At 43.9% G+C, this 22124-nt stretch overlaps 1 protein-coding gene across 2 annotated transcripts in view; it reads left to right on the top strand.

The window, feature by feature from the left end:
- ADAMTS17 (ADAM metallopeptidase with thrombospondin type 1 motif 17) overlaps positions 1 to 22124 on the top strand; it is a 449726-nt gene that overhangs the window by 96646 nt on the left and 330956 nt on the right. For both annotated transcript variants that reach the window (XM_040342328.1, XM_040342327.1), the window contains 3 exons: positions 3812 to 3895; positions 4005 to 4159; positions 6877 to 6920. In XM_040342328.1, coding sequence (XP_040198262.1) covers positions 3812 to 3895; positions 4005 to 4159; positions 6877 to 6920 — 283 coding nt within the window. The remainder of the gene's footprint in view (positions 1 to 3811; positions 3896 to 4004; positions 4160 to 6876; positions 6921 to 22124) is intronic.

A 22124-nucleotide genomic window follows, 5' to 3' on the forward strand; every position in this document is an offset into this window, starting at 1 on the left:
CACCAGATCTCTATGGCTCAAGTTTGCAAGGCGGCAACCTGGTCTTCTGTCCACACGTTTACAAAATTCTACAAGTTGGACGTAAGAAGGAATACTGATACTGCCTTCGGGCAGGCAGTGCTGCAGGCTGCAGTTTGAGACCCTCGGATTCCGGGGGCTCCTCTTTTTTGAGTTAAATTTAAAATTTAAAATTATTTTTCTCAACTAAGTTGGATTTATTATGATTTGAGTATATCTCTAAATTAAATCCTTTTGTCTTGGAGATGTTCTCCCTCCCCTCATTGTAAGCATTGCTTTGGGACATCCCATATAGTAATGAATGCCGCTCTGTGTCCCGTGATGTACGATAAAGAAAAAGAGATTTTTAATACAGCTTACCTGTAAAATCTTTTTCTTGGAGTACATCACGGGACACAGAGCTCCCACCCCTCTTTTTTGAGGACCATTTTGGGAGGCATACTGCTTGCTACAAAACTGAGGTACTCCTCCTATGGGAGGGGGTTATATAGGGAGGGGCATTTCCTGTTTGAGATTGCCAGTGTCTACACCTGAAGGTACTCCATATAACCCATATAGTAATGAATGCCGCTCTGTGTCCCGTGATGTACTCCAAGAAAAAGATTTTACAGGTAAGCTGTATTAAAAATCTCTTTATTAAAGGTTCACTAAAGGAATTTTTTTTTTTAGCTAAATAGCTTCCTTTACCTTGCTGCAGTCCTGGTTTCATGTCCTCATTGTTCGTTTTTGCTTTCATGTTGCTGTAAATCCTCTCTGTTTTGGACACTTCCTGGTTGCCTGTTTCCTGATAACCACAGTGCTGGGAGATTTCTCACGGTGGTCACTAATGTGATTATTGTGTGTAAAACGAAACTGGATTGGTGCTGAGGAGTTTTAGACAAAGTATCACTGATCTCTATTGGCTGACTGCCCTCTAGTGGCTCTCTGTACATCAGAGAACCAGGAAACAACAGCAAAAACGAAACTACACTGCAGGCACATTATATGATTGTTTTTTTATCAATTTTTAATAATTTTTAAAAGGAATCAGTTAACTATTATGTCTCTATGCCCTGTAAACAGTCATTTCAGCAAAAAAAATTTTTTCCTTTAGTGACCCTTTAAATAACGATGGGGGCGTGGCAATCGGATTACATCACCCGGAGGCCACCCCCCCTCGTGACACCTCTGACCCATCATGCCACGGGTGGTGACATCTGTGTTTTTTTTTCCCCCTTTTTTTTTTTTTTTTTTTTTTTTTTTTTTTACGGCAATTCTTTCTTTTTTTTTTTACATTCAGGGGGAAGCCCGCTGATGACTCATCCGTTGTTAAGGATGAGGCAGCCGGCTTCCCGGCCCCCTTCTTAGCAACCAGCTATATACAGTGTAAAAAAAATACACAAATCGTGGTAAAAACGCGGTACTTGCGTTTTGGATGCGGGTCCATTGAAGTTTATTACATGCAAAAGGCTGCATTTTACGGGTAAAAATTTCCCTGGCCCTTTCCAAAAACGCAGAGGCACAAAAATGCATTGATGTGAACATGTTACATAGGAACCCATGTTAAAAAATTTCCATGCACTTCTGCAAAAAACACATTAGTGTGAACAGAGCCTAAATGTATTTGGAATGCAGTATAATAGCTATAATAATGAAACCTGAATATAAACCTGCATTATATCATTGATGTATCGTGTTGCAGGCCACATTGGCGCGCTCCTATTCATGTCCTATTAATGTTCCCTCCATAGATCTACGGTATCTGTGAAAGTTGACGACGGCGGCGCTGTTAAAATTCCACGACAGCTGTCCACAAGCATCATAAATGTGGAGCCACTATCTGGAATGTCTTTCAGATTGGCGACAGTATGATGTCACCCATGCCACAAATAAATAAACACCTAACCTATAAATCCTACGACTATATTTACACCAACATTAGAGAATGGGCTCAAAATATTCCTGTCCTCTCCAAGCACCATAACTGTCCTTTTGATTCATGGCTTTAGTCCCACATGGAATTGGACAGTGAACCTTCAACATGAAATGCCTGAAAATATGACATGGCCTTTAAAATAGTTTTTATATAATTTCAGCATATAAATGATTTGCACAAGTTTTATTTAGTGCAGTGTGTTGGGTGCAGTCACCGGCAATCGTGTGATGTCAGTTGCTATATGTTATTGTAGGTTTTATGTTCATCATTGCTTTACTAAAAAAAGTTTGTAACGATGCTTGCTGAAATTTTCATAAATATAGCCTAATTACAATATACTTTATTTCAAGCTGAAACAGCAATACTATATTGTCAAAAGTATTGGGACGCCTGCCTTTACACGCACATGAAGTTTTAATGAGTAAATGAGAAACTTATATAGCGCAACACATGCAAACTGAATCGCCTCTGGGCGCTTGGTATCCATTCCCTGGGCCCTCAGAAGAGATGGGTCTTGATCTTTCTCCTGAAGGCCAGGTGGTTTACCTCCAATCTAGGGTTGCCACCTCATCCCTTTAAAACAGAACACATATTAATTACACAGGTTCTGTGGCTGATTAAGGTGGTAATTAAACTCGGTGCCTTATCTGCATTAAATTAGCCTCAGAACCTGTGTAATTAATATGCGTTCTGTTTTAAAGGGATGAGGTGGCAACCCTACTCCAATCGGATGCTGGTTGGTAGAGCGTTCCATAGTCTGGGTCCTTGGACCGCAAATCTTCGTTAATGGCTTCCCTGTCTTAGTCTGTAGGGTTCAATATTGAGTTGGCCCACCCATTGCAGCTATAACAGCTTCAACTCTTCTGGGAAGCCTGTCCACAAGGTTTAGGAGGGTGTCTATGGTAATGTTTGACCATTGTTCCAGAAGCGCATTTGTGAGGTCAGGCACTGATGAGGACGAGAAGGCCTGGCTCGCAGTCTCCACTCTAATTCATCCCAAAGGTGTTTGATCGGGTTGAGGTCAGGACTATATGCAGGCCAGTCAAGTTCCTCCACCCCAAACTCGCTCATCCATGTCTTTATGGACCTTGCTTTGTGCATTGGTGTGCAGTCATGTTGGAACAGGAAGGGGTCATCCCCAAAACTGTTCCCATAAAGTTGGGAGCATGAAATTGTCCAAAATGTCTTGGTATGCTGACGCCTTAAGACTTCCCTTCACTGGAACTAAGAGGGCCAAGCCCAACCCCCGAAAAACAACCCCCCCACACCATAATCCCTCCTCTACCAAATGATTTGGACCAGTGCACACCGCAAGCTCCATAAAGACATGGATGAGCGAGTTTGGGGTTGAGGAACTTGACTGGCCTGCTTAGAGTCCTGACCTCAACCTGACAGAACACCTTTGGGATGAATTAGTGCCGACTATGAGCCAGGCCTTCTTGCTCAGCATTAGTGCCTGATCTCACACATGCTCTTCTGGAAGAATGGTCAAACATTCCCATAGACACACTCCTAAACCTTATGGAAGGCCTTCCCAGAAGAGTTGAAGCTGTTATAGCTGCAAAGGGTGGACCAACTCAATATTGACCCCTACAGACTAAGACTGGGATGCCATTAAAGTTCATGTGGGTGTAAAGGCAGGCGTCCCAATACTTTGGTAATATAGTGTAAGTACATATATTAAAGCAGGTTTTTAGAGAGGCTGGTATAGAGCAAATAAAAGTGGAACTAAACTGTATCCGAGCAACACAAACTAAAAACGCTGTTTTTATTATAGAGATATTTGAATGGTTTCTGTACATTACATTTGTAGACAGTTCATTAAAGATATCAGTCAAAAGTGGATTTGTAATTGAATATGAATATCTGTTCTTTCAGGTTTACAACATGTTTCAACACCAAAGCCTGGGAATTAAAGTCAATATCCGTGTTACCAAGCTGGTCCTGCTGCACAGCCGCCCAGTAAGTGAGGAAAATTGGCACATTAACAGAGAAGTGTAAAGTATTTTATTGCCTTATTGCCCACCTCTAGTGAGATTCCATTTCACTGTCATTCCTGTCCATTTTCCAGACCAAGCTGTCTATTGGGCATCATGGAGAGAGATCTCTGGAGAGCTTTTGCCATTGGCAGAATGAGGAGTATGGAGGAACCAAGTATTTGGGAAACAACCATGTTCCGGGAGCCAAAGAAGAAACCCCTGTTGATGTAGCTGTACTTATGACCAGGTAAAGAAGAAACTACAATTATATGGTAATTTAAATTATGTCAGGGCCACTGTTTGTTATGATGAATCACATGCTCTCCCCCCCCCCCAAAAAAAATGTCTCCCTACCGTCTAGGCTTCCTAGACTATGCTCTTCTCTAGATCTCCTCTACCTATCCATGGCTTCCTAGACTATGCTCTTTTCTAGTTCTCCTCTACCTAGCCTTGGCTTTCAAGACTACGCTCTTTCCTAGATCTCCTCTACCTATCCTTGGCTCTTTCCTAGATCTCCTCTACCCATCCTTGGCTTCCTAGACTATTTTCTTTCCTAGATCTCCTCTACCAATCCTTGGCTTTCTAGACTAGGCTCTTTCCTAGATCTCCTCTACCTATCCTTGGCTTTCTAGACTACGCTCTTTCCTAGATCTCCTCTACCTATTCTTGGCTTCCTAGACTTTGTACTGTCCTAGCTCTCCTCTACCTATCATTGGCTTCCTAGACTAAGCTATTTCCTAGATCTCCTCTAGCTATCCTTGGCTTCCTAGACTATGCTCTTTCCTAGATCTGCTCTACCTATTCTTGGCTTCCTAGACTATGCACTTTCCTAGATCTGCTCTACCTATTCTTGGCTTCCTAGATCTCCTCTACCTATCATTGGCTTCCTAGACCATGCTCTTTCCTAGATCTGCTCTACCTATTTTTTACTTCCTAGACTTTGCACTGTCCTAGATCTCCTCTACCTATCCTTGGCTTTCAAAGACTATGCTCTTTTCTAGATCTTCTCTACCTATACAAGCACTCCTTTAGTATCGCCTACAACTCCATCTCCTCGTCTCCTCTTCCTATTTTGGTAGGGATTTCCCAAGGCTCTGTTTTCAGACTTTTTTTTTTTTCATCTAAACCTCCTTCCTTGGTCAGTTGATTGCCTTGCATGGCTTCCAATACCATCTCTATGCTGATGACATGCAAATCTGTCTCTCTACCGGCACCGCTCATCCCTTCAGTCTCGTGCATCACTCATTTCATAATGGCATATCAGTATGGATGTCCTACCACCCATAAAAAAAAATCAATATTTCAAAAACTCAGCTCATAATTACCCTCCACCTCCCATGCCCTCTCCCCTAACCTTTTCTATTAAGATCAATAGCATAACTATCCTTCTACCCCTCATGCCAAGATTCTTGATGTAATTCTGGACTCTGACCTCTCCTTTCTTCCTGACATCCAATCGCTTTCCAAATCATGCTGCTTTTACCTATCCAAAATACTCCCCTTCCTAACCAACAGCACCACCAAGCTACTAATTCACTCCCTGGTTATCTTTCACCTTAACTTTGCCTATTCCTTATAGGCTACCCCCTTCAGTTTATGATAAATGCTGCTGCATGACTTATCCACCTTACCAACCACTCAGTGTTTGACAACCCTCTCTGCCAATTCCTCCACTGGTTTTTGATTGGCCTATGGATAAAATTCAAAATTCTAATGTAGCGCTTGGTTGCTACTAGTAACGTTGTCCCGATACCACTTTTTTAGGACTGAGTACAAGTACCGATACTTTTTTTTATGTACTCGCCGATACCGAATACGATACTTTTTTTAAATGTGTCCCCAATTGCAGCCATGTCCCCCACATATTGCAGCCATGTCCCCCACATATTGCAGCCATGTCCCCCACATATTGCAGCCATGTCCCCCACATATTGCAGCCATGTCCCCCACATATTGCAGCCATGTCCCCCACATATTGCAGCCATGTCCCCCACATATTGCAGCCATGTCCCCCACATATTGCAGCCATGTCCCCCACATATTGCAGCCATGTCCCCCACATATTGCAGCCATGTCCCCCACATATTGCAGCCATGTCCCCACATATTGCAGCCATGTCCCCCACATATTACAGCCATGTCCCCCACATATTGCAGCCATGTCCCCCACATATTGCAGCCATGTCCCCCACATATTGCAGCCATGTCCCCCACATATTGCAGCCATGTCCCCCACATATTGCAGCCATGTCCCCCACATATTGCAGCCATGTCCCCCACATAATGCAGCCATGTCCTACATACCTTGATGATGCCGCGCGTGCGGGGAATATTACAGCTTTCGTTGGAATAGCTGTATCCCCGCCGTGTATAGACACTCCCCCTTGTGTGGGATTGGACAGATCATCCGTCCAATCCCGCGCAAGGGGGAGTGTCTATACGCGGCGGGGATACAGCTATTCAAATGAAAGCTGTAATGTTCCCCGCACGCTGATTAACGGCGGCTTTGCGGTTTGCGGCGCCGGGGGGGGGGGGGGGAGGAACAAGTATTCTATTTCAGTATCGGGGGTATTTGCGGGAGTACGAGTACTCCTGCAAATACTCAGTATCGGTCCTGATACCGATACTGGTATCGGTATCGGGACAACCCTAGTAACTAGCATCCACCAAATCACCCTGCTGCCAGACCTCCATCTATCACCTCAGACGATGAACAGTTGTTTTGTTTTTGTTTAGTGCACTTACTGTTTGTAGTGGGGAAATAATTGATTTGGGGAGTCGTGGTACATTGTCTGTGCCTTGCGGTTCTATCTGGTAAGTCGGTACACAGGTCAGTGGGTGGAGTTTGTTGATAATCCATAGGAATAAGACCACTTCTGCAGCACTTTACTCAGCACATAGGCCTTTCCCGTCAGCCTCTGCCATAACAATGACATGTTCTTTGTCCGTTTTTTTTTCTTTTTAGAACTGATTTCTGTGTCCACAAAGATGAGCCCTGTGATACTGTTGGTAAGATGATTGTTGATTTTTTTTTATCAAATTATCATGGATATAGCAGATAAATCATTGGCTGTATGTACCGATTTGATATAATTTTATAAGGTTCATTCAACCCAAAGGTGATATTTTATTTAGAGGTGGTTCTTGTATGCAGGGGTGGACTGACAACTCATGGGGCCCCCGGGCTTACAGATGGCCACCACGCCAGGAGGCAGTGCAGAGGCAGGGCAGCTAAAATCTCAGGATTTTCACATCAAAAGCATGTCGGTTTTGGACATAACAGGGACAGATGTAAAGAAAACACACATTTTTACATACTGTCCCTGGTTTTATTGAGCCTGGCAACCCTGATGGGGCCCCCTAGTGGCATGGGGCCCTCGGGCAGTGCCCGAGAGTCCCAATGGTCAGTCCGCCCCTGCTTGTATGGCTCGGAGGAGCCATCAGTGACATCTGCCTTCTACAATTCCTGATCCGTTCCCTTTTTTAGCAGACTTGGTGTTTCTACCAACCAGCGTGTTCCAAGTCCTTATGTTACATTTTACAAGATATAACGTTCATATCCAACAGGGAGAGTGTGAACACCTTATAATGGCCGACCCAGGAACTTGAGCACAATTACTGGTTGCTTTAGAGATACAGTGGAACCTTGGTTTACGAGTAACGCGGTTAACAAGTGTTTTAAATAACGAGCAACTTTTTTATTATTTTGACTCGGTTTGCGAGTCAGAATTAAAACACGCAGAATTCAAGCTAATGGGGTGTGCAGTACCGCATTTGGCCAGGGGTGCAGGGGCGCCAGTGACACTTGGAACGGTTTGGAGCCGTTCGGAATCACTCAGGAATTCTCCGTTTCCGAGGGTTTCCAAACCTTTCCGAGGGGTTTCCAAGATCAGCCGAGCTGTCCCTGAGTATTTCCGAGGTTCTCCGGCGCCCCCCACCTCTGGCCACATGTGGTATTGCATGCCATAGAAGTCAATGCGGAACGAATCATCTTTGTTTCTATTGACTTCTATGGGGATACTCGCTTTGATATGCAAGTGCTTTGGATTACAAGCATTCTCCTGGAACGGATTATGCTCATAATCCAAGGTCCACTGTATAGAAAACTCTAATATGGTTTATTATTATACAGGATTTATATAGCGCCAATAGCTTAGGCAAAGGTTTACAATATAATGGGGGCAATACAATTACAATACATTTCAAAACGTCCTGCTCCTGGAGCTTACAATCTGAAGGGAGGGGGAGGTGGTACAAAAACTGATGGCTGCAGAGGATGATCTGATGGAGGGGACCTTTTTTTTTAGATGGAGGTGAGGTAGGCTTCCTTGAATAAACGAGTTTTTCAAAGATCGCCTACAAGTGGACAGGGTAGGAGTTGACCGGACCTACTGTGGTAGGGAGTTCCAGGAGATGGGCAAGGGTCTGGAAAAATCCTGGAGGCAAGTGTGGGAGGCGGTAACAAGGGGACTAGGTTTTGGATGGCTGCTGCTGTGCCTACTAAAGTGCAGTGGATCGCCTATGTTTATTCCCTTTTACTCAGAGAACAATTGGCTTATCATCGAAAAGTGGTAAAAAAAATGATCTCCTTTTGGCAAAATTGGCTTGACAACAAAAGTCTTGCCCCCACCTATGATGAATAGGTTATCGCACTTTTGAACCCACCAAGAGTTACAATGGTTTAGGCCTGAGTTTGGGAATTTCTACGTTTTATGTCTGAGAGTAGACAAAAGAAGCTGTCCTGAGTTAGGCCGGAGTCCGCCTGCTCCCGTCAGCTCAGCGGGAGATCAGTCCGCAGATCTCCGCTGAGCCGACGGATGACAAGCTCCTCTCTGCTCACTGAGCGGGGAGGGGCTTGTCGGGCACCGCTGTCTCCCTATGGAGCGATCTGATGACAACGGACAGCATGCCCGTTTTCATCAGATCTTACCCGATCCGCATGGACGGATGGGGACGTGGCCCCCATACGTCTGTTTTTAGCGGATCGGATAGGGTGGGATGTCAGCGGACATGTCTCCGCTGACATCCGACGCTCCATAGGGATGCATGGAGTTGCCGTTCAGGTCCGCCGTCAAAACGGTCCGTAGTGTAAATGAGGCCTAACCCTCGATAAACTTTTTTTTTTTTTATTGTATCTTACCTTTTTATTGTTGTAAAGTAAAAAAAAAAAAAAAAAAAAAAATTTTTTTTTTGTATATGCTATGTATATGATGTGACAGTCTGTACCTCAATAGCTACCTTTTTTACGATGCTCGTGTTATTGTTTGTCATGTATATCCTTTATTCCTGAAATGTACAGTCACTTTTTCTTTTTTTCCTTGTCAATAAAAAAAGTTTGGACGCACCCAACTTATCGACGGTTCTAGCCAGAATCGATGCACAGGCCCAGTACGAATTAATGCTGGCTTATAAAAACTACTCCACCATTACATTCAGAAAGAAATGGATTGCTTGGTTCTCCCATCCCAGAGCATCCAAATACTTAAAGGGTCACTAAAGGAATTTTTTTTTTTTAGCTAAATAGCTTCCTTTACCTTACTGCAGTCCTGGTTTCATGTCCTCATTGTTCGTTTTTGCTCTGATGTTGCTGTAATCCTTCTGTGTTCTGAACAGTTTGTTTCCTGATGAAAAGTCATGGGAGCTTCTCTCTGTGGTCACTAATCAAGGAGGTGTGATTTATTTTTTATTTTTTTAGAAAGATTTTTTATTGTGCACAAGAAAAATAATCGTACAAAACCATCAGACAGGCATTGCATAAAAAAAAAAAAAAAATATTTAGCAGTAAGTAAACATTTGTGCAGATAACCGTGCCAGCATCTAGCTGTCGTAACCGGATCACCGTCCCCATCCTGCATTGCAGTGTAGTAGCCTTTTTTTTTTTTTTTTATAACAAACCGTAAACAACTATCAATTCAGAAAGGTAAACCAAAGAATAGAAGGAAATGGCTGCCCCCTCTCCGCCCCCTCTTGGGAGAGCGAAAACAACCGCGCCTCCCACCTCTAAGGCTACATTCACATTGTAACGCCGCGTATGCGGCGTATTTTGCCGCAATTTGTTTAACTTTTTTTTTTCCACAAATCATTTCCATTGCTGTCTATGGCCGAACGCCAATGCCGCCTGAAAAAAAGGGTCCGGGACTTGTTTTCAAGCGGTAGGCGTACGGCCGTTCGGCGTGAGATGTGAACCATCTCATAGACAGCAATGGAAATTCGCCCCTCCAGCGTATCGAGCGTCACGCTTCAGGCGTTTTGTCGCCTAGGTGTGAATGCAGCATAAAGGAGCAGAAAAAACAAAAACGCGAACTATCCCCCCCCCCCCAGGGATGTCGGCATTCAGTGCACGCTTAAAAGAAAAGGAGGTGTGATTACTGTGTGTCTAAAACCCCTCAACACCAATTGGTTTCGTTTTCCAAACTATCACTGCCCTGTATTGGCTCTTTGTCTCTGCTAATCACAGAAGCATGAAACAGCATGCAAAAAAACGAAACTGAAACTGTAGGTACATTTTATATGATTGATTTTTATCTATTTTTAATAATTTTTAAAAGGAATCGGTTAACTATTATGTCTCTATACCCTGTAAACAGTAATTTCAGGAAAAATTTTTTTTTCCTTTACAACTCCTTTTAAGAGTCTAATCTATTGACAAGTTAGAAGTACATTGAAGTCATGTATGTGCATACCCCAGATGTGGTATATCATCCTGGACCCACTTTATTAATCCATGTAGCAATTTTTGTTTAGTTATTTCACTTATATATTTTTTTTTATTTATATTTTCACTTTATATATATATATATATATATATATATATATATATATATATATATATATATATATATATATATATATATATATATATATATATATATTATAATATAATTTTCTGTACTCAACTAATTAACTCAATTGGTGGCCTATCCTTGCCTACAGTTTTGAACCCATTAGGAGTAGGTTGGACTATCAAATATTGTAATTTTATAAGAACAATCTTATGAACCAATTTAACTAAGTTGGTTACAAATGACTAACATAACAATGTCAGTCTGTTTTGTTAAGTAAATACTTACAATAAAAATCTATTGTTAAAAAAATAAATAAAAAAAAGTTTGGATTAAAAAAAACAAGGGAATTGGAGAGCAAGATGTCTTAGGACAGAGGTGCCCAACCTTTTGAAGAGCGAGGGCCACTTAGGCAACGTGATAACCATTCACAGGCCACAATGAGCGGAGCAGGTGGATGAGATGACGGGTCACAGCTACTCTATAGGCCCTCCGATCCGATCCACCCAGATGAAAGGGGACGAATACTATTTTTTTTTTTTGTTTATAGAGGATTCAATTGGAGGTAGGCAGGCGTAAACGGACAAAAGTCTGTTTACATTTGCCGCTCTGTAGATGTGAATTAAGGATCCAATTGGGTAGGGTCGATCACGTGAAAAGGGCCTAAGACTGCTTTCACACAGTTTACCTGCACCACTGTTGCAGCATAGTGCACCTATGTCTAACCTGCGGGTTGGCTAACTTTGCCATAGATTCTGCCCGTGGCAAAAGCCGGCACTGTACAGGAAGCATTGGCTTATGGGGCTCTGCTCCACAGCCATTTTCTTCCTCTACAACCAGCTTCATGTACAACACTGATGCTGTGGTATGACAGGTCCGCAACCTGCGATCTGGGCTTGCCAACCCACCGTTCCAGAGCAGGATGTCGCGGGCCACATCAGAGGGCTCCGCAGGCCACTGGTTGGCCACCCCTGAGCTAAAATATCAAATCTAGGAGGACTTTCTCTTTGTAGCAGGTGTGTATTGCAATCTAATCTCATGATGATAAATTTATAAATCCAGTATGAGAACCTTTGATTGGATTCCTCTCATTGCCGCCTCATTTACTGATATGTCCTTTGGGGAAAATTATCAAGGTTGTGATGACCTTGCCTTTGCCTTTTTTTTGTAATAAACGAATCGTATTTAGCTGTGTATGTCCAATTTTAACTATGTTATGTTAAGACACTTGTATCTTTGGATTGACTTGGGTTAGTTGACTGGGGCTGTATAATTACTGCAGAATTTCAAGTTTCAATACTGAAGCAGATTTTGATGAATATTTTGAAATACAGAAATGTATTATGTCATTAAATATAGAAGACCTGGGGGTATTTAACTATTCGTGGATCCTACCACACCCCTCAAATTTCCCATGGAATAGGCAAGGGAGGCCCCCCATTATGTACGAGATGTGAAGTTGAGACAGGCACTTTTATTACATACACTATATTGGCAAACGTGATGGGACACCTGCCTTTATTCGCACATGAACTTTAATGGCATCCCAGTCTTAAGGCCTGTACACACGATCCAACCTTATGGCCATAATTGACTGATGGACGTGTTGTGTCAGATAATCCGACAGTGTGTATGCTCCATCAGGTAATTGTTGGCTGTATTAACGACAACAAAAGTTCGCTTTGTGCACTGTTGCGCAGTCATGTTGGAACAGAAAGGGGCCGTCCCCAAACTGTTTTCACAAAGTTGGGAGCATGAAATTGTCCCAAAATGTCTTGGTATGGTGACACACTTAAGAGTTCTAACCCACAAGTTTCAATTTAACTTCCTTCTACCCAGGGAGTATCTTCTATCACATGGCTCGTTTCTCTGCCGCTCTTTAAATTGTGTGTGTGGTCCGGACATGCTAGTTAATCAGATTTGTTAAACTGGTTAGTTGCTTAGAAACATGCTTTGGAATTCCTTCAACAAAGAATGACATGGGTAGATACACCGCTGGACCTTCTCCAGCTATTAGTTTGTTGTACACATGGGTGTTGTGGCTGTTCCAATGCAGGGGGCCTGTTGGTTGAAACCGTACAATGCAGTATTGAGGGCCCCACTGTAAGGGTAGATTTTTTTGTTTTTATTGTGCATGGAACTGGCCTTTAAAGCCCAAGTTTGCTTTTTAGGAAAAATAAATAAATGCACCCTTATTTGCAGGAAACATGCATTTTTTTTTTTTTTGCATAGAAGCATGCAAAGCATTGCACCCACCATCAGTGGATGGCAGGTGCAATGGCAGGCTCCTGCAGACTTTGCCTCCAGCTCTCTGTCTGTCCCAAGTTTCAGTCAGAGAGCTGGAGAAAGTGTCAATGGAACATTACTAGTGTGTTGGCACGAGCGGGGGACTAAATTACCAGTCGGACTTGGGAACAGACCTAGCGGTGGAAGAATGGTATAGATCAGCCGTCACTAAATGGCGGTCCAAGTCCGGCCCGAGTTCCGCTTCTGCCCGGACCGCCAAGCCGCCAGTGTAATTTTAAAATTACCTTGGTTTGTTGGGACCGTGGGTTTCCCCAGCAACCAGTGACGCTATGTGCGTGCGCCTGCTCCTCGCGAGTTCACAGAAGACTCACGGGCCGCGAGTAGGGGCATGACGTCACGTGCGCGCCCCGCCACCCTGCTGCTCGCGGTTCCCGTGTCCACTCCTGGCTCTCCTTGCGAGTAGGGGCGTGACGTCACGTGCGCTCCGCCCCCCTGCTGCTCGCAGTTCCCGGGTCCTGGTTCTCCTTATTTCGCAGCTTCCGCCCCTTTGGTATTTCAGTGCCCTCTTGCATTCAATGTATGTGGGCCATTAGTGATTACTAATGGGAATATTTTTTATTGTGCACACTGCTGGGCATATCATGTTAACGGTCACACTGATGGGCACCTTTTTTAATGTTAAGGGGCACGCTGATGGGCACATTTAATTTTAAGGGGCACGCTAATGGGCACATTTAATTTTAAGGGGCACGCTGATGCGGTATATTTTTAATGTGCACAGTGATGGGCATATTTTAAGGGGCACACTGATGGACACATTTTGTTGTACCCTTTAGAGTGCCCCTTAACATAAAATGTGCACATTAAAAATATACCCATCAGCATGCCCCTTAAAACTAAATGTGCTTATCAAAGTGCCCCTTAAAATACAAGGTGCCCTTCAGCGTGACCCTTATTTTATGTTAAGTGGCATTTTGTTGGGCAAATTTTATGTTAAGGGACACGTTTTGTTGTGCCCATCAGAGTGCCCCTTAATATAAAATTTGCCCATTAGAGTTTTCCTTAAGATAAAATGTTCCCATCAGCGTGACCCTTATTTTATGTTGAGGGACACGCTGATGGGCACATTTTATGTTAAGGGGGACTCTGATGGGGACATCTGATGTAAGGCGGCACTCTGACGGGAATGCCTGATGTAAAGGGGCGCTGTGATGGGGACACCTGATGTAAAGGGGCGCTGTGATGGGGACACCTGATGTAAAGACTGTAAGTGTCACATGACTGGTTAAAGGTCAAGTGGTTAAAGCGACTGTAACGATGGAGGGAATAGGGCACATGTTAAGATTGGAGAGGTCAGAGGAACTCACTTTACCGTCACTTGAGAATCTTTATTACAATTTGCTGTCTGTTGCTGGAAAGAAGTAATGACCTTTTTTATTTAGCGGTATAAATCTAAAAATCATGTTTGGCAGAACAGGAGGCACCCGGTACTGAAAAGACTCGCGGAACAATTTGTTCTCTGCTGATGTAAACCTTTTGTGATGATTTTATTTGTGAGCATAAATTAATCTTTGTAATAACAGGAGATTGGAAACGAAAATAATAGAATATTACAATATGTGACGCTATTTTTTATTTTATTTTTTGTTAGAATTCTGCTAGTTGTTGCATATTATGAGTACAGTCAATTAGAACATGTTCCTCCAGGGCACAGACATTACATTTATCACAGCTGGCATTGTAAATATAAATCAAAATCTTGGCTTTGAGCCTTTTTTTATTTAAAATGTGGCACGGCTCGTTGAAGTAGGTCATTGTTTATTGCAACGAGAAATGGAATGCTGCCTCTGTAGCTTTGTTTTGCCCATTTTGTTTCTGTTATGTAGTCCACTGAAATACTTGAAAGTGGTTATAAACCCTTACATATATAACCAGTGAAGTGAATCACCTCAGCTGATACAAGATAAATCCACCTACGTAAGTTTTACCTGTTAATCTGCACCTCTCTTTTCTCTGCACCTCTCTTTTCTCTGCACCTCTCTTTTCTCTGCACCTCTCTTTTCTCTGCACCTCTCTTTTCTCTGCACCTCTCTTTTCTCTGCAGCGCTCTTTTCTCTGCAGCGCTCTTTTCTCTGCAGCGCTCTTTTCTCTGCAGCGCTCTTTTCTCTGCAGCGCTCTTTTCTCTGCAGCGCTCTTTTCTCTGCAGCGCTCTTTTCTCTGCAGCTCTCCTTTCTCTGCAGCGCTCTTTTCTCTGCAGCTCTCTTTTTTCTCTACAGCCATTTACACAGGGCTGGCGCGATACCCACAGTCAAGCTCCAGGTTAATCACAAGCCTTATGTATGCCCTGCACATGACCTGCTCAGCCAATCACATGACACCCGCAGCTGCCCATTGCTGAGCTCGGCAGCAGTTTGAACTTTGATTTGCCGCCTCCCTGAAAGTGCCGCCTGGGACCGCGATACCAATCGGGTCCAATGGTAGGGCCGGCTCTGCATTTACAGTGCAGAATTTATACAGCTTGTCTGAACTTTCAGAAAGCGGGGAGCTAAAATGTACACTCTGCAGAGCTCGGTGAAAACTGAGGGGTGGGGTCCCCCAAAGGAAGGGAGGGGTGGGACCCACCCCCGGGAAGGGAGAGACCCCCCCCCCCCCCCCCCCGGGAAGGGAGAGACCCCCTTCACACGGCTCACTAGTAGCGGCCTGTCAATTAGGGGCGCCCAGGTGCCGCCCCCCTCTCTCCACTCCCCTATATGGTAATGGTAGATTCATGCATAGCATGAATCTATTCATGCGTCCGGCCCCTTTCAGAAAAAGAGAAGACTCCTGATTGGCCGCCGAGCAGGAGGGAGGGAACGGAAGCCGTCGTGATGAAGTGGAGAACGAAAGGCCGCAGGAGAGCAGCAGGGGAAGCCGCTGGTGATGGGGTCAGTGTGATTGACCAACCCGGGGGGGGGGGGGTGGGGGCTTATACTGTTTGCCACCCCGCCCCCCCCCCACCAAAAAATAATAATTTCCGCCGCCAACCACTGCAGCACACAGGAACCTGAGGCTGTCAGTCACAGACTCTGTGCTGGAGCTCCCTCCCATCACCTTTTTAACCACTTCAATACAGGGCACTTTCACCCCCTTCTGGCCCAAGACATTTTTCAGCTTTCAGCGCTGTCACACTTGTGAATGACAATTGCGCGGTCATGCAGCACTGTACCCAAATTAAATGTTTACCATTGTTTCCCCACAAATATAGCTTTCTTTTGGTGGTATTTGATCACCTCTGTGGTTTTTAATTATTGCGTATAAACAAAAGAATTTGTTTATTTTTGAAAAAAATCACAATATTTTTAACTTTTTTCTATAATAAATATCCAATAAAAAAAAATTTAAACAAATTTTTTCCTCAGTTTAGGCCAATATGTATTTTTCTACATATTTTGGGGTAAAAAAAATCGCAATAAGCGTATATTGATTGGTTTGCGCAAAATTTATAGCGTCTACAAAACTGTAAAGCGCCTCAGTGTGAAAGCGGTCTTAATGCCTATTAAGTAACACTTAAGAAAAATACACAAATAGCTAAAAATCATCATAAATAAAATAAATTAATAATATGTAATAATACATAAATAACCCCAAACCCTTAAAAAAAAATAATGCATTACTACTAGTAATAATACAAAAACATAATAAACACCCAAACCTGAAATTATTAATAATAGTAATAATAATAATATTTATTTTTTTGTTCGGGCGTTTAGTTTTTTATTATTGCTTTATTTTTTCTAAGGGTTAAGGTTAGGGGTTTATTATTTATTATTAATAATAATAATTTATTTTGTGTTGGGTTTGGGGCATTTATTTATTATTACCTTTTTTTTTTTTTTTTTTTAAGAATTAAGGTTAGTGGTTTATTATTATTATTATTATTATTATTATTATTATTATACAGCACCAACAGTTTGCACCATATACTATTTATTTATTTTGTGTTGGCCTTAGGGCATTTATTATTACTTTATTTTTTTTTCTAAGGGTTAAGGTTAGTGGTTAATAATAATAATAATAATAATGATAATGATAATAATAATTATTATTATTATTATTATACAGGATTTATATAGCACCAACAGTTTGTACCATTTATTTTTTTTGTGTTGGGTTTAGGGCATTTGTTATTAAAAAAAAATTTATTTTATTTTTTAAGGTTAGTGGTTAATTAAAGGGTTTGTAAAGGTACATTTTCTTCCTAAATGGCTTCCTTTACCTTAGTGCAATCCTCCTTCACTTACCTCATCCTTCCATTTTGCTTTTAAATGTCCTTATTTCTTCTGAGAAATCCTCACTTCCTGTTCTTCTGTCTGTAACTCCACACAGTAATGCGAGGTTTTCTCCCTGGCGTGGAGTGTCGTGCTCGCCCCCTCCCTTGGACTACAGGAGAGTCAGGACGCTCTCTACGTTGCAGATAGAGAAAGGAGCTGTGTGTTAGTGGGCATCCTGACTCTCCTGTAGCCCAAGGGAGGGGGCGAGCACGACACTCCACGCCAGGGAGAAAACCTCGCATTACTGTGTGGAGTTACAGACAGAAGAACAGGAAGTGAGGATTTCTCAGAAGAAATAAGGACATTTAAAAGCAAAATGGAAGGATGAGGTAAGTGAAGGAGGACTGTACTAAGGTAAAGGAAGCTATTTAGGGGGAAAAAAATTGCCTTTACTACCCCTTTATTATTATTATTATTATTATACAGGATTTATTTGGCACCAACAGTTTGCACCATATACATTTTATTTATTTTGTGTTGGGGTGTTTTAGTTATTTATTATTACTTTTTATTTTTTCCTCCTGTGTATTCACCTCTCCAGCTTAAGAACATGACCTCATTTTCATGGCTCCTGTTTTTCCTCCCTTCTCTGTAACTGTATCTACAACTCTCCCCCCCCCTCACCGTCCTCATCCAAGGAATACACATTTAAACCCTCCACTAATTTTAGTGTGGAGTCACCCTATTTAACTTCTACATTCTTTATGAATGGAGATCTTTCTGTAACATTTCTCAGTGGAAGCTGTTAGTAATGACTGCGACTCGCCTGGTTCACATGAAGTCACCGACCAATTATATCCATCCATCTGTGCCTGTGTCACCGCCAGGCCAACACGTTCAATGAAGCACGGGGGGCCGCTCATCTTCCTCCAGGCGGCTCTCATAACGAGGAGTTTTAATTGGAGGCGTAATGTCGGACACGCCGGGCTTGGACCATCACCTGACCTGTGCTGCTTTGTGTCGGGGTGGTCTGAATTGGTGAATGAAGGCTAAAATGCAATAATTTTAACCACTTCCATACCGGGCACTTATACACCTTCCCGCTCAGACCAATTTTTAGCTTTCAGCGCTGTTGCACTTTGAATGACAATTGCGCGGTCGTGCTACACTGTACCCAAACGAAATTTTTATCATTTTGTACCCACAAATAGAGCTTTCTTTTAGGCTGCTTTCACATTGCAGCGTGCAGCCGCGGTGACGGTATAGCCGCGCTATTTGTAGTTTAGTATTCGTGTTTACCCCGATATTCAGGCGCTAGCGGTGAGGTTTTAACCCCCGCTAGCGGCCGAAAAAGGGTTAATACCGCCCGCGTTGCGGGCGGTATTACCGCGTTTTCCCATTGATTTCAATGGGAAGGCGCGGTATAGGAGCGGTGAACACACCGCTCCTATACCGCGGTAAAGATGCGGCTAGCAGGACTTTTGGAGCGTTCCTGCTAGCGCACCGCTTCAGTGTGAAAGCCTTCGGGCTTTCAAATTGAAGACTACAGGGCATGATTTTTCATGCGGTATAGCAGCGCTATTTTTAGCGCTGTACCGCATGAAAAACGCCTCAATGTGAAAGGGGCCCAAGTGGTATTTGATCACCTCTGGGATATTTATTTTCTGCAAAAAAAAAAAATGACCGAAAATTTAGAAAAAAACAAACGTTTTTTTTTTGTTTCTGTTATAAAACATTGTAAATAAGTACGTTTTCTCCTTCACTGATGGGCACTGATGGTACTGCACTGACTGGCACTGATGAGGTGGCACTGATGTGGTGGCATTGATGGGCACTAATATGCGGCACTGATGGACTGCACGGATGGGCACTGATAGGCGGCATGGATAGGCGGCATGGATGTGCTTGGATAGGCAGCACGGATGGGCACGGATAGGTGGCACAGATGAGCACAGATAGGCGGCACGGCTAGGCAGCACGGATGGGCACAGATGGGCACTGATAGGCGGCACGGATGGGCACTGATAGGCGGCATGGATTGGCACTGATAGGTGGAACTATCGTATGTGTTGTACTAATCGATGCCAATCAGTGCCAAACAATGCCTGCCAATCAGTGGTGCCCATTGTGGGCACTGATTGGCATCCATAGCGGCACTGATTGGCATCCATTTTTTGTGTCCTTGTCATCCCTGGTGGTCTAGGGGGCATCCCTGGTGGTCCAGTGGGCATCCTCGGGGGGGCTGTGCTGATAATCGATCAGCACAAACCCCCCCCTGTCACAGGAGCAGCTGATCGGCTCTCCTCTACTCGCGTCTGACAGACGTGAGTGAGGAAAAGCCGATTACCGGCTTTTCCTGTTTACATCGTGATCAGCCGTGATTGGACACGGCTGATCACGTGGTAAAAAGTCTCCGTGAGAGACTCTTTACCTAGATCGGTGTTGCGGGGTGTCAGACTGCTGGGCCCCTGCAGACTCTTCCTCCATCTGTATGTTTGTGCAGAAGTACACTATACCAGGGCTCAAAATTTCAAGTCTTGAGCCACTAGCCATGCCTCAAGGGTTATTCGCCACCAATTTTCCCGTCCAACCCCTACCATGCCCCGCCCCTAATTCTGCCGCTAATCATGCCCTCATAAATTATCTCCTGAAATTACACAATTAGACTCATCGTGCCCCCCCATTGCAGACTCATCGTGCCCCCCCATTGCAGACTCATCGTGCCCCCCCCATTGCAGACTCATCGTGCCCCCCCATTGCAGACTCATCGTGCCCCCCCATTGCAGACTCATCGTGCCCCCATTACAGGCCAGGTCATGACAGGAGGTAGAGGAGAGCCACGGGATCACAGACAACCTTAAATATTAAATGCGCCTCACCGCTTCATTGCATGATGTGGAGTGGGGGGCGAGCACTGCCGGCGGGGTTGATCGGGAGCTGTTCTTCCACTGTTCACCCCGTGGCAGAGAGCATGAAGGTAGAGGAGGGCCGCGGTATCACCGTGCGATATAGCCCGCTGTAACAGCCTTTCATTGAACTTTCCTCCGCTCTGCTCGCTCTCACACACATCCCCGCCTCCTCCTAACTCGCACCTGTAATAGACAGAACACCTCCCAGCATTGGATCCGCATTCTGTCTATTACAGGCGTGGGTTAGGAGGTTAGCTGGTTGGTCGGAGGGACTTGGAGTTATGTGGAGAGGGCAAATAAACTGAACCAATTTTAGGTTTGATTAGGAGACCCTGGCTTGGACTCCCTTAGATTCAATACAAAGATGTACCCTCCACTCCTCATACTAGATGTCCTTCCTCCTTTAATTTGTGTTCTCCCCATTGGATACTTTTACCGGTTGTTCTTTTTATAAGAACAACTCTACTCCTCCTTTACGGTAAAGTGCATCAGCCTCTTTTACAGCTGATGAGGTGAGTAGACAGTTGAGACAGGAAAATCCGCAAACCCTGATGGAGTTATCCCCAAGGTGCTTGGGGCATGTGCAGACCAGCTGGGGAGTATCCTTCAACGGGTCTTTAACCTGAGCCACTGTTGAGGGGGCGGGGGTTTATTTAATGTCGACTGCTGGGAAATCTATTGTTGCTGGGGGTGTATTTTGATCCAGGGGTGGGGTGTCTTTTGTTGCTGATAAGGTGTTACTTGTTCCCTGCAGGGTTGGGTCTACTGTTGCTGGGGTATCTGTTGTTGTTGGTGTGGGATCTTTTACTCTGGGGTTCTCATGTCGGGGGGGGGAATCTGTTGAGGGGGTCTATTAATGCCGGCTGCTGGGAGTGTATTTTGATCTTGGGGAGGGTGGTCTATATTGTTGCTGATGGGTGTATTTTATTCCCTGGGGGAGGGTCTATTGTTGCTGGGGGATCTGTTGTTGCTGGGGGTGTATTTTGTTCCTGTGGGGGGGGGGGTCAATTGTTGCTGGGTGGGATTCATTATTAACCAATTCTATGCAAGTTACTAAACACCACAAAATAATTGGCTCTGCATTCTCTAAAAGGAGTGATACTAAGAGGAGGATAGGGGGTGGAGACACGGGACGGTTCGCAGTGATGGGTCAGGGTGGAGAGAGAGAAAAATAAAAACGTGTTTGTTGTTCAGCTGTTACGTTTTTAGGCCTCATGCACACCGGACGTTAAAATAACGCTATAAAAACGCCAGTAGCTTTGCAGTGAGTTTTTCAACTTTGTTTTTAAAATAACGTTTTTAGCGTTTATTAGCGTTTTTCCGCATTGGCGTTCTTTTTTTTTTTTTTGAAAATTTCTGTTTATTGAAATTTTTTTGGCATAACAAAACACACATCCCTTGGTACAACACCAAGTATACCATTGGTCAACATGACCATGTACATAAAAACAGAGCCATCACAGATGGCAATAACCAACAGAACACCCACCCTCCCTCCCCCCTCTACTCAGTTCCCTTCCCCCTGCAAAACCTAGCGCGAGGCGCCTCTGAAGAAGGATCTCCACCTCGCTCAATAAACGTCCCAGATCCCACTCCCGATGCACCTGGAGTAAATTAAAGCAAATACACAAAACAGGAAACTTCCGAAATTATTTACCATTCCTCACTACCCAACCGTCTGATCAGATTTATACCAGGCCCTCCATACTTTTTAAAATTTTCCCACACACCCCCGAAACAAGTACGTTGCCTTGTAATATGGAAGCATAGCATTCACCAGCCCCTTCCAGAATGCTATCTCTGGGGCCCCTGGACTCCTCCACTTAAGCAACATAGATTTCTTCCCATAGAACAGGAGGATGCTGAGTAACGTCCTATGCGCCCTGGACGGGACCACCTCCTCCACCAAGCCCAGCAAACATACACTTATTTCCCGAGGTACAGGTACCCCCAGTACTCCCGCTATACAGGACGTGACCCCAGTCCAAAACTGCTGAATCTGAGGGCAGTCCCAAAACACATGGT

This window comes from Rana temporaria, chromosome 3 (genome assembly GCF_905171775.1).
Source record: "Rana temporaria chromosome 3, aRanTem1.1, whole genome shotgun sequence".
In the NCBI taxonomy this organism is placed as follows: domain Eukaryota; kingdom Metazoa; phylum Chordata; class Amphibia; order Anura; family Ranidae; genus Rana; species Rana temporaria.